Source organism: Tetrao urogallus (genome assembly GCF_951394365.1).
Source record: "Tetrao urogallus genome assembly, chromosome: 2".
In the NCBI taxonomy this organism is placed as follows: Eukaryota; Metazoa; Chordata; class Aves; order Galliformes; family Phasianidae; genus Tetrao; species Tetrao urogallus.
Genome location: NC_136814.1, coordinates 18,891,873 through 18,904,995, shown reverse-complemented (window position 1 = coordinate 18,904,995; position 13,123 = coordinate 18,891,873). Strand labels below are relative to the sequence as shown.

The window sequence follows — 13,123 nt, the reverse complement described above, 5'->3', positions numbered from 1 at the left end:
ACTATTGGTATTTTTTCCACTGGCGATTCCCGTGCGTTTGTGGATTGCAAGCCGTCCTTGCAGTCCGGTTGTTCACTGCATTTTGTCTGCAGATCCTCCCTTTGTTTGCACACATCCCCCTGTTATTTTTTAGTATTAAACCCCCATCCCCCCACCCCCATCGTTGTCGTTCGTGGTTAAAGTCACTCTTTTTTCGGGGGGCGCTGTATTTAAGCACTTAAGATGCACTGCTATCTCCTGAGCGTGTTCCTCACCCTGGATCTGGCCGCCGTGGCTCTCAGCCTGTCTACCTGCAGCACCCTCGACATGGATCAGTTCATGCGCAAGAGGATCGAGGCGATCCGGGGGCAGATCCTGAGCAAGCTGAAGCTCACCAGCCCCCCGGACGAGTACCCCGAGCCCGAGGAGGTGCCCCCGGAGGTCATCTCCATCTACAACAGCACCAGGGACCTGCTGCAGGAGAAAGCCAACCACAGAGCCGCCACTTGCGAGAGGGAGCGGAGCGACGAGGAGTACTACGCCAAAGAAGTTTACAAAATAGACATGCAGCCTTTTTACCCCGAAAGTAAGTGCTCTGCGGACGTGATTTCGCTTGGCGGTGCCCACCAGCCCCGTACATCACAACCCCTCCCTCTTTGCTCCTTTTGCTCTCAGTGTCCCATCTGGTTGCTTATAGGACTTCCTTTAGATGGGGGGAATGAATATATTGAATGGGGGGGACTCGGTTTTCCCCCAGCTTCGGATCCCTGCTGGGATGTGGTCCCCAGGGGTGCCCGCGCAGCCGCTCCGCTGCCCCGGGTGCAGCCTCTGAGAGGAGCCAACATCTTTCCGCTGCCGTTGTTTCCCTTGGAGTGTCTGAGTCGGGCAAGTTTCCATCTCTCCAGAACTGAAAAGAAAAGGAGGTCTTGAAAAGAAAGAAAAAAAATAATACAACAAACCCACAACAAAACCCGCAGCATTCCCTCCTGGGTTCCCTTCACCCCTCCAGCACTCTGTCCCATGGGTTGTTGCTCAGCGAGCTCAGGCTTCCCCCTCTGTCCCTCCCCGTCTGCCCGCTCGGTGCATGGGCGCTTTCATTTCAGGTAGAGGAAAAGTTTTCCCTTCTGGGTAGCCTGGCTGCTTGGAACCTGTCTCAGCCCGTCTGCCTTCTCGCTGCTATTAACCACTCTGGCGATCCGTGCCACGTTTTGTGCAGTGAAAGGGTACAAACGCACTGTGCTGATCGGATCCACCGAGCGCGACTAAGAATCGCAACGACGCGCCTTTTTGTTTGGGTTGTGAGGTTTAAGCGAAAAGGGAGAAAAAAAGAAGAAAAAAAAAAAAAAAAAAAAAGGGAAAAACACCGCACTCCCTTAAAAGAATCTCGATCATCATCGTGCTGAGGAAAGTGAAATACCAGAAGCAGAAAGTAACTCCTCCGCTCGCGTACCCAGAGCCGCATCCCCACTATTTCGCCTCTCTCCCTTCCTTCTGTCTCCCCTCCCACCACTGGACGCCCCATCTCCTCACCGGCTGGGTCGGCAAAGCACATCCCTCCGGCTCACACAGATAATGCAGCCATCTTGGTAACTTTATCCTAGAGTTTCTAATTGCGTTTACTCTTATTTATTTTTAGTTGAGCGAGTTGTAGCTTTGAGGCTTGCTCTGTCTTGCATGTGATCGTCCCAGGATGGCAGCCAAGGCATCCGAGCCCCGCGCTGGGCGCAGCTGCCTCCCTTTGTTGTTAAATGACAGCATCAGGTACGGGACACCCTGGCAGTCAGGGATGTTTTAGTATTGTAATTACGGCACCATCCCTAATAGCCATGATAAATACACTCCACCCGTTACCCAGAGGAAAGAAATACTTTTTTTCTTTTTTTCTTTTTTTCTTTTTTTCTTTTTTTCTTTTTTTTTTTTTAAAAAGAAAGAAATATACATTTGGAGCCAAGAGGCTATGGGCAAAGAGGTTCAGTGTAATTTGCAGTAATAGCAACTAAATCAGTGTTCAGATCAGTGGGGCTTTGGTGAGTTTTGTTGAAAGCCAGCACTTCTGTTTTGGGACCTCCTGGGTCGTATCCTGAGTGGAGCAATGGGCACCTATGGGCAGGGCTAGAATGGCTGAGAGCCAAATGAGGGACAGCGTCTGGAGGTGAAATGCCTCTGTCCTTACCATGTTCCATATGTCTCCTGCTGTGAAGAGATTCCCAAAGACCAGTGGTCCAGAAAGTGCAGTTACCTGCGCTGTGCCTCTTGGGTGGTGTGGCAAAAGAGGATCTAATTATAAAGCCTTGTCAGAGGCCAGGTTTGCACTGAAGGATCAATCCAGGCTTTGGACAAATAGAGGAGATTGCAGGTACCTACCAACAGAGTGCATCACAAGTTTGGGATCAGAGGGCCCCACAGCAGCAGATCCCGTCCTGCTGTGCGCGCTGCTGCGAACATCCCAGTAAGTAGGTTAACTGCTTTTCCACTGCTCTCTAGTTATACCAAATGGAGCAAAACTTTCCAAAAAAGACAGCAGGGATGAAATCGCCCCACCATATTTTAAAGGAAGAACTTGAAAGTGCAGATCCAAGGTGTCTCGGAGCAGACTTCTTTAACTCTGTGTTTTCTCCACGCCTGGGAGAGGCAGGAGGGAAAAGGAGGGTCGCACGCTGCCAGGAGGAAGGCATGGGAAAGATCAGCGGTTCAGTCCCTGCCGCGAGCCGTGAGCACTCGGCAACCGCCTGCGACCCAAGTATTACAAATATGCTCTAATTATACTCGTAGTCGGCCGTATATCACTGCAGATCGCTGATAGGTCTTTGTGGGGCATTTTATAAAGTTCAGACTAAATATTTTTAGCAATGAGGAGATTTAAAAGGAAAACTATAAGAGATATTGTATATACCCTAAGGCATATTTTGTCTTAAATATTATCCTTGGCCAACTGTACTGTATAAATACAGTAAATATGAATAGAATTGGCGAGGTGCCAATCTCCTGGGATGAATTTTAGTCAAGAAGGTATTTATGGGATATAAATAATACTGTGTCAACATTTAAAGAAGGGATCTGATTAGTTTTGAATTTATTCATATTAATCTTTTCACATGCTGTTAGTTTAAGGCTCAAAGTAAAGTTATGCTAAGGTTTACCGATAGTTTGCACTGAGGAAGTAAGGGGGCATCTGGCATCTCACTTGACAGTCCACTTGAGGTTAAAGACACATCCAGTGTGGAAATACATGTGGAAATTCAGTGAGCGGGGGACTGCCGGACCCAAAACCAACAGATGTGAAAAGCAGCGGCGGAAAAAATACTACAAAGAGGTTTTGAAAAACCCGAAGGCTTTTGTTTGTGAAGCATGCCTGCGTGTGTTGTGCTTGCGGCAGCGTGGGTTAGCTGCTGGGAGCTTAACTCCCTCCCAAGTGCAGTTGGCAGCCAGAGATCGAGTCGTGTTAGAGGTTTGTTGTTTATCAGTTCCTCGTGAATGATCCAGGCCATTGACTCAACCTAGTTATTATTGATCTGAGGCTGAGTGATAATCATCACCGCACTGATAATAAACAGAAATCGAACGCCAGCACAGCAAGCTTTAATGCTAATGCACAGCTGGGGTACTCAAACAAAATAGGCATCATGTGCATGCAAGGGATGGGCCTGATTCTGTTATCTCTATTCATAGCAGTTCTTGCTGCAGACAGTGAGTTGATCAGTACTGATAGCTGAAGGCTTTATAAGGCAGATTATGGGTTCTTCTGCATCCTGGGAGATGGCTCAAGTAGCCCAAGAAATCACAGTCCTTCTTGGCCTGATTCTGATGTCATGCGGATTTTGGGGTGCCTCTCCATGTTCTTGCCTGAGCTTGGTGGTGAGCTTGGGAGTTGGACTCAGCAGGGACCCACAAGGATCATCAACTTGGGATAGTCTATGATTCTGTGATTTTTGGGAGCTCTGTGCCACAAATATCACTTTACACAGTCTGTCATTCTGATGAGCCATTTGCTTAATGAAAGCCAACATTATGAACTGCCTGTGCACAATGCCATGCTTCTACTTTGTCAACAAGGACTCGATTTACCAGCAATTACACCTATGTGGGCTCCTTTTCTTCAGGGCACTGGGGCTGCTGTGCTCTGGCCTCCTGGCACTGCCAGCATCAGCTCCACGATGTGACCGGCCCCAGTCATGCAGCTCACATGCGTGCACACAACAGAGATGTTGTTTTGGGATTTCCAATGTTGTTAACGATATGAAAGCAGCCCTGACAGGAACACCTGAGATTAAAACCTTCTAGCTGTGCTGATGTTACTACAGGGCTCTGCAGCAGCACTTTGGGGTACTGCCTCCTGTTCACCACAGAGAGGACTTGAAGCAATGGGAAAGCTTTCCCCAGGAGGGACGTGGGAGGAACAGCTCCTTGCTTATGAGCGGCACTTATTACAGGCCTCCTATGTGGGGATGTTAAAAACAGGAAATTGCAGATGGCTTTAAAAAGAGGCTGGGTTATTTTCTGGACAGTAGTCATCTACATGTTACGAGGGATAATAAAATAATGTGCTCTGGAGCGCTGACCGGGTGAAATCAGAGAAGCTCTCTTTAACTCCTGCTCATGTTGAGCAGCTGTGGGGTGCAGTGCATGTGGTCTGCTGCCTCCTGAACCATCCATTACTGCTGGGAGGTTGTAGTCTGGTGTAGTGAATCTTCCTTCGCCATGGTTCTCCCAGAGAAGCCTACAGAAAAGCAAAAAGCCCATGTCCCAACTTGGGTTCCTACCACTGCAAGACAGAAACATAGGGCTATCTTCTGAAGCTAGTGTCACGGCCCTCTTTGGGTCTGTTTTAAAGAGATGTTTCCATTCTGCCATTTGTTGAGTGAAAGGTTAGCTGAGCATTACAGCCCCTGCTACACCCAGCCCTTCAGGGTTATGAGAGTTTTGCCATCTCAGAGACCATGTCCTAGTCTTCTGCTAGTCCTAGTCCTCTAGTACTGAAAGAGGACAACGTCTGAAGATCTGCTGGGCCTTACTGAGGCTAGAGCTGATCCTGCTGCCTGGTTTGCAGGGCTGGGAAGGAGCAGGTGGTTGTGCAGAGATAAGAGACCATCCTAATCTTCATCAGCTGTTGCTTTTGGCTTAATTTGACCTCAGCACACTGCTTCAGTTCAGTGGTAGTCTTTAATGTGATTGTATTATTTTGAAGTTGCTACTTTCAGAGTATTTTTGAGATTTTGAGGTTCCTGCTTGTGTAATTACTGAGCAAGAAGATGAATGAGAGCTCCAGGCTGTTGACTTCAGTGAGCTTCTTCAGCAAGGTACTGAAACACGTGTAAATGGACTCATTAGCACTAAGATTATATGTGTGCCCAAATAGCTTTCTCAATTGGGACCTGGTTCATGGGATGTTTGCAGGGATGAGGAAAGCCAGACAGCTCAAATCCCTCTTGCTTCTTTTAAATCTGTTATTTGGGTATCAGAACCTGGCCAGAAAGAAATGTGGCGCAAGGTTATGCCTATTGTGAAACCACTTGCTGCATGTTTTTGATCAGGATCAGGCAGTTTTTAGCCTAAGAATGATATGTCCCCCAGGTATTGCTTATTGTAGTGCTATGCTGGGGATGTTTCATTTTGTTTGTTTAGATTAACATTTTTATTTGGATTCTTTGTTCAGTGGACTTTCCTATCCCACCTTCCACACCAGGCTGTTGTTTGTTTTCAGTCCATTCTCTCTGTGCTTAGCTGCAGCATTGCTATTGGTGGACTGCCTGCAGGGTCCATCTAGAGCAATTTGGTTCTTAATGCACCTCTCCTATGCATCTCCTCGCTGTCCTTGCTGAAATTTGCAGATTTGTCTGGGACAACAGGATGAGGAGTTGAAGAAACTTCACATGAAATGTTGCGTTTTACCTCCTTCCAGTGTGACCAGTTGTTTTTTATTCTCTATCAACAAGACAGACGCCCCCCGAGGTAACTCTTACCCTGCTGTGTATGTTCCCCAGCACCTACCTTTGGTTTAGAGGAGGTGTGAGACTTTGCAGCCATCCCTGCAGCAGATCTGTGGCAGAGAGCATGGGGAATATTCAGGGTTTCATTTGGAAGATGAGAGAGATTTGCTGTGTTTTTTTTTTTTTGTTTTTTTTTTTTTTTGTTTTGTTTTCCATATGTGATGCTCATTGATGTATTTAGTATCTTCCCAATACAATTGAGCTATTTCCACTGAAATCTTAGGGCAGAAGCCTCTTTTAGTTTTTAGACAAGACCTTTCATGATGAGATGCTGGTAAGTGGGTGAGATTCTGACATACTACTGCAATGGAAACAGCTTATGAATAATAGCCTGACTTCAGGTTATTATAAATAAACATACAGGTTACTTGAAGTGATAAATTGACCTTATAGCTGACCCTGTTTTGGGCTGGAGATTGGACTAGATGTCCTTTACAACTTGAATTAACCTATAATCCTCATAATAATAATTTTAAATGCAAGAAAAACAGTGTATGATGTTTCAAATTCCATAGGGTGGTCTAGAATCAACTATCACCAAGTTTCTAAAGATGTGCTTTGTCATGTGGAGCTTGTGTTTGTTCCTCTGCCTCACAGCTTCCTTGCACCAAAAAGTTCCTGTTCTTCTATCTTCTCCCCCCATTTTTCTTTTGTTTCTCTTGTGTGAATGTTTCTTTCCAAATAACCCTCGTAAGTTGCATGTAAATAGAGTACTATATTATATTTCAGCCAGAGTTGTAGCATCCTTTAGGCAAACGGAGGGGCAGAAAGGGAAATGTTGTGATGCTGACCCTTTGCTTTGTTTGTTTGGCTCCTTCCCACCGTATCTAACCCACACTGCACTGACAAATACCGCATCTGTCTTGACAGGCGCGTTCACAAATAGCCATTCATTCATAACTTGGAGCTGCTGCAAGGCTCCGTAGCGGTTGCTTAATCTGACAGTTGTGTGTTTAAACGGAGACTTTAAAGAAAAGGCTTTGCAAAATGACTGTCCATTCAGTCTGAGTTTGGGAAAACCAGGAGGGAGGTCTTGCGTGAAAGAGGATACTGTGCTTAAGTGTGTGTGTGTGTGTGTGTGTGTGCATGCGTGCACACACGCGCATGCATATATTTCAGAGTTTTGAAACATCTGGTGTTGCCAAAGCCTGAATTGGAATGTTCTGGGAAGGATAATTTAATTTTTAGCTTCTGGATTCATTTCAGTGATGGTAATTTCAACACTTCCTGGGGAGAGTCTATCAGTGGTTATGTGCATCAAATGCAGCAGTAAATCTGTCATTCTTTCCATTTCAGTTTTTCGGTCTTACAACTTCGTTATTTTTCCCTGTTTGGCTGGTGTTAGTATCCAGTGTTTTCCCTGGCTTCATTTCTTTTAAACCCCTGCCTTGAATTTTAAAAGGCGAGTTAAGCCTGCTGAAGTTCCTTTTCTTGTTTTTGTTTATGTATAGCATTTGCAATTCAGCAGTGAGCTCAGCGGATGGTAACTTGTCTTTATCATAGTGATGATTGAAAGATAATAATCAGAACATGTTGGTTTTCATTCCCTGGGGGGGAAAAAAATAAATGAATATTCAGCAACCCCGTGAGTGGACATTGTACTAAGGAGATTGAAGAACTAGCAGCCCGGACTCTTTGGAAGTGTCAGAGTACCTAACAATCCTGTACTTCAAGAGGGCTTCTGGGCAGTAATAATTACTAAAGTTGGGCCTGCCTTCGTGCATAAAGATGATCTCTAGTAGCTCAGCCTGATCGAAGAGCAGCCCTTGCTCATAAAGGTGAGCCATGTCTGATAGAATGTATAAATTGACTTTCCAGGATGAGCACTAATGAAGCACTTTGAACTGCCCCAGTGAGTTTTAGGAAAGGACAACCCAAGCAGAACTTTTCATGTCCCAAGTCACATATAAACACGGTGCAGCAAATCGTTGGATGCATGATGGGTTAAAATAATGTCAGAAGAAGCTGTCAGGGAAGAGGTGATCAGAGTCCAATGCTCACCATAGCCTCTGGTAGGCTGCTTTTTCTTCGTCCACCGTTACTTGCTTCCAGGGCAGGGACATGTTGGGAAAGCTGGGAGGTGTCACTGCTGCCCTGGGAATATAACAACAGAGAAGTAGCTTTTCCCTCTGCTTTGAACTTGTAGCAGTCACACTTCTAGGGTTTGATGCAGAAATCAGTCCAGTTGACTGGGTAGTATCACTCCATGAATACCTTGTAAGTAAAATTTATGGATACTGGGGTCAGATCCACTGACGTGTGACACCAGCGGTTTATTTATTTATCTGTGCACCTATGGGCAGTGCTTCCATCGGGGATATTTGCCCTTTGGGAAGGATAGACAGTATATTATGTTCTATCATGTTACAGAACATTTTAGTCTGCCTGGAGATGTGCTGGATCTATACAAATCCTTGATGTTCTCATTCTCGCCCAATCTATGAGAGATCCAGCCCAGTTTTCTTGGCTGTTATAGCTGGCTCTGGGCTTCCCTGGCAGAGCAAGGGCTATATATATCTTGTGCCAATCACTGCTCTGTATCAGTTTTTTTCTCTGATGCACACTTTGGAAGTGAAGTAGCCACATTTCAACATTGAGGTATGCTGAAAGATGCCTGTACAATTCATTTGTGCTGCTTGTTGCATGTTTACCTAATGTATAATGGCAGGCTATTGCAGCAGACAGTACATACATCTTTAGGTTTGCAAGCGAGGAACAAGTTCCAGCTTTCTTGAAAATAAATTTGCTGCTCTGATCTGGTGGAGTGATAGGAACTGAGAGGCTCCCTGCCAGGGTATACAGTTTGGAAAGGAAGGGAGCTAAGTAAGCATCTTTGTCCCACTTAGGATGGACTTGAGCAGATTGTTGGGGGTCTCTCCCTCTCTTAATCTGGATTCTTTATCCTGGTTTATCTTTGTCCTCGATGCTAGGAGCCATGTATTTGGAAACTTCACATCCCTCTTGCTAATCAGGGAAGAAAAGAACCCCAAAAGCATCTAGAAAAAGAGATCTTTATAAAGGTGGCCAGAGGCTGAGTTACAACACTATCATGTGTCTGAAGGAACTTGCCTCCTTCCAAGTTGGAGTCCCATTATTTACCCACTTTACTGGGAGACTTAATTTTCTCTGGCTGAAAGTGTATTTGTTGAGGTAGAGTTTGGAAAGAAATCTGCCTAATGCACGCCTGCCACAAGGCCAGCTATACATGTGATACAGCCAAACCTTTCCATTCTTCTGCCTTTTGAGAGTATGTTCCCCAGATTAAGGGCTGTGGTCCAAAGCCTGCTGAAAACACTGGAAGTCTTTCCATTGACTGCAAAAGCCTTTGGATCAAACATTAAGTACTGTTCCTTTGTTTCAGAGAACAGCCACATCTTCAAAATATATTGGGACGTGTTACTCTAGTGTGGTACTTTCCCTTTTATTGAGTTGCTGCCAGAGATGTTCTTCTGTGTAAGGCTTTTTTGAAAAAAAAAAACAAAAAACAAACAAAACAAAACAAAACAAAAACAAAAAAAAAACCAAAAAACTTTAAAAGCAAACACCATAGTAGCTTATTGATAGAAGCATTTGATGGCAGATGTCGTCTGGGATCAGCATATGGCAGCAACATGGCAAGAGTTGCAGAAAAGGAGGCATGAGTTCATGTTGTGTACTTTTTAGGTATTCCACACTTCCCCCTATCTAAAATAAATGGCCATGTGACTGCATAGGTCTTGGCAAATAAACACACCATAATCTATCTCTATCATCTTCCTCACAGTGAGTTTTTGTCTTAAAGTTCATCACTCTGCATCCACAAGCTTCTTAGAAACAAGGATAAAATCAGATGTTGGCACATAGACTCTCAAGGCTGTGAATAAAAATGTGGTAAATCCCTGAGCAGCGGACTGTGAAGAAAGGTCAGGCCTAAGCCAATGAGGTGTTTTAATGTTATCAATAAAATCCTGAAAGTCAATTCTGAATGGAGCCAGAGCCATGAAAACAACTTCTAAAAGTCAATTTACTGCATGATAAATGCTAAGTTTACAGGCTGGAAAGCCAGGTAGTGCAGGAACAAGAACTGTGCTGATAGCATGAAAGTGCATATGGTTTTCTGTAAAGCTCCTCTAAGTAGATATGTCACAAAGTGTCTTCTGAAATAATGAGTTAACTTCTGAGGTACATTTTTTTTTCTTTTTTTTCTTCTTTTTTTTTTTTTTTTTTTTTTTTTTTTTTTTTTTTTTTTTTTTTCCGTGGATGAAAGGTTGGAACAATTTAATTTTGAGTTGGTAAAGCCACTCCAGATTTTTTCCTTGTGTTGTTGAAGTTGGAATCTGTGCAGTGATTGTTTAGGCAAGCAGAACCGTCATTGTGGCTGGGGTTTTAAGAAGCACCTAAAGGAGCTAGGAATTTCACTCCTGCTTGTTACTTTCAGGATCCCAGCCTTTTACTCACATAAAGCCTGAGTCAGGTAAATCTGCTTTGCTGATTAGAAATGTCCAGGGTTCTATTTTATATCATGTTTTTGTTAACAACAACATATTTTTCAAAGCTGGGGAGACTTATCAGCCTCTACAGGTCTCAAAAAGTAAAAAAGAGGCAAGAGAGAAAAATTTTATTTTATCAGAGAAAATCATCTCTGTTGTAGCACTTACTTTGTCATATTGAACAGAATTGAATCCTGAGCAATTTGAAGTGCAATATGAAACCAAAGGTCTTGATTCTTATTTAATCTAAGGGAATATTACAGTGTCACAGGGTGTGAAGTGCCTTAATGTAATGACAACCAGAGCTGCAAGCAGGCTTCTGAGTGAACCTTGATGTTACTTCTCAGCTGAAGTAGATATTCATTTCAGCAGGTAGGCTGTCAATTGTTGCCAATGACCAATACTGCACTGTGCTTTTGGAAGGCTCAAGCTCGTGATGCTCTATGTCTTGAGTCACTGTAGAATGGGCACTGACTGGAAGCCGTCATTATGATCTTCTGACCTCCCTATGTGCATTTTCCAGGCCATAGAATTTCCCTGAATTCATTTGATAAATTGTTCCAGCAACTAATTATATACATTTGAAACAAGCATCTTGGTGAATTAAATTTGTTGAGCATCAAGTTCTAACCTTTGACCCAGTGTAAACCTTCACTCACTGTTTGGAAGACCGTTGTCAAATTTGTGTCCAGTTCTGCAAGAGAAAGAAGTTTGGCAGATGGATGATGATCCCGTTTCAGGGACCGTGAAATGGGGCTGCCAGGAGCTCAGTGCAAGCTGCTTTACCCAGCTTTGTGTGAGCTTCAGATCCATAGACTTTGACTGGGCCAGTTTTTAAGATTAATGTACTGTGCTCCCTGAGGCACGTCGTAGTCCTTTTGTAGCTGTTTTTGCAACTCTCATCTGAAACCCCTCTGCTTTATTTACACACTGGTGGGACTGTGGAAAACAGCAGTTTAAAGCAGTTCTACAGACTGTGCTGTTATCAAACACGTGCATATTACAGTCTCTCTGCTCTTATTCATGATTCTACAGTTTATACAGCTAATTTCAGCAGAAACTTTGCTAGAAGCTCTACTAAGAGAGCTAAAATTCATATTTGACTAACTACCAACCAGAGCGTTCCCCTTCCCAGGTCTTTTTCAGAGGTGTTGAATCTCAGAATGGAATCCCATACTCTGTAAATAATCTCAGTCCTCTCTTCCTGGGGTTGTGTTTTTATATCAGTCTTGCTGACATATGTATTTTGGTGTCTGTGCATACCAAGCAATCTAAGTCACTCGTATTTGTGATGCGACATCCTCAGTATTTGTCACATCTCTATAATTATTTCATCTATAATTGGTTAATAGTGGCTTTGTTTCCTTCCAGGTCACTGATAAAAATATTACATAACAGAGTACTGTAAAATGAGCCTTATGGGACCTTGTTAGAAGCCTGTCTTTCAATAGTGGTTTCCTGTCTACCATTATATTTTGAGTCTCATAAAAAAGCAAAGCTTTGGTTCCTTTACTGTGTGGCCATGTTGATGTCCTGCTGTTCCTGATTCTTAATGAAATCATTATGTAACACCAGCTTAAATGTCTTACAGCTACACAAGTATATTATATTCAAACAGTTGTTTTATCAACAGGACTACTGGCCCTGCTCACTAAGATCCTGGATCAATGGGCTCTGTTTTCATGTTTATACTCCCTTAACTCCTATGAGTTGATTCTCATTCCTGCATTTTGCATCTTTAGTCTGTGATCGATATAAGGCTGACTGTATATGTGAGGGAGCATGAGTTACTCTGCCTGGACAACATATATTAGCTAGCAAATGTGTTCCTTAATTATAATCCTGAAGATACTGTCCAGTGTCTGGGATCTGCTGAAAGCCAAACACTTGGCACTGAATTAGATAGCTCCTGGGACAGCTCTTTACATAGTCTTGGTACAAGTTACCTTGTCTAGCTTGTTTCACAGTGTCTGATTGCATTAACTGTTGTTTTGGGACTTTTTGAATTGCTGCTGGAACAGAAAAATCAGGGCTGCCTGGCTTTTTTATTTACAGAAATGTATTTCTTATTTCTGTTCTGTTAACTTTAAGAGGTTTTTGTCTTGTATTGGATGAGTGCCACATCATTAAATGTTATCTTTAAGTTTCTCGACCATGAAACTCTTATGCCTGCTTGATTTTCTCATTTGCTATCTGCAGTTCTTATTTTCTGATGTTGTTATTTTCTGTTCTCATCAGCTATGACTTTTACTTGTAATATATTGTTGTTTTTTAATTTTATTTTCTTACAGTTGCAGCCAGGGCCTGTCAAAGACAGTTTTCTGTCTCAAGAGGTCTTATTTGTTAATGATGGGCCTGCACAGGATACTAAATATTTGTTCATAATCTTTTCCACTTTTCTCTGTAAATACTTATGTCCAATTGTTGCATCTCATAATTGTGTTGTATCAATCTTTGTATGACTGTGTCCTTCATAATGCTAAACCTGAATGCATGCAAAGCAGTGACTTTGTGATTTTGCACTGAAGATAAGATACCATGACTAGTTTTACCCAAGCTGTGAATCTTTTGAGTCATATCTGGGTAAGCAAATGATCTCAAAGTAAACTGGCATTTAATCAGTATTCTTGAAGGTGCTTAGCTTGCTGAAGCATGGTAATGTTGCGATGTTAGGCCTTTTGGGGGCCA

General features: G+C 43.3%; 1 protein-coding gene across 1 annotated transcript in view; it reads left to right on the top strand.

Annotated features, from left to right (window-relative positions):
• Nucleotides 1–222: 222 nt before the first annotated feature.
• TGFB2 (transforming growth factor beta 2) overlaps nucleotides 223–13,123 on the top strand; it is a gene marked incomplete at both ends in the record, with an annotated part of 59,101 nt that continues 46,200 nt past the window's right edge. The window contains one exon of the mRNA XM_079549949.1: nucleotides 223–565. Coding sequence (XP_079406075.1) covers nucleotides 223–565 — 343 coding nt within the window. The remainder of the gene's footprint in view (nucleotides 566–13,123) is intronic.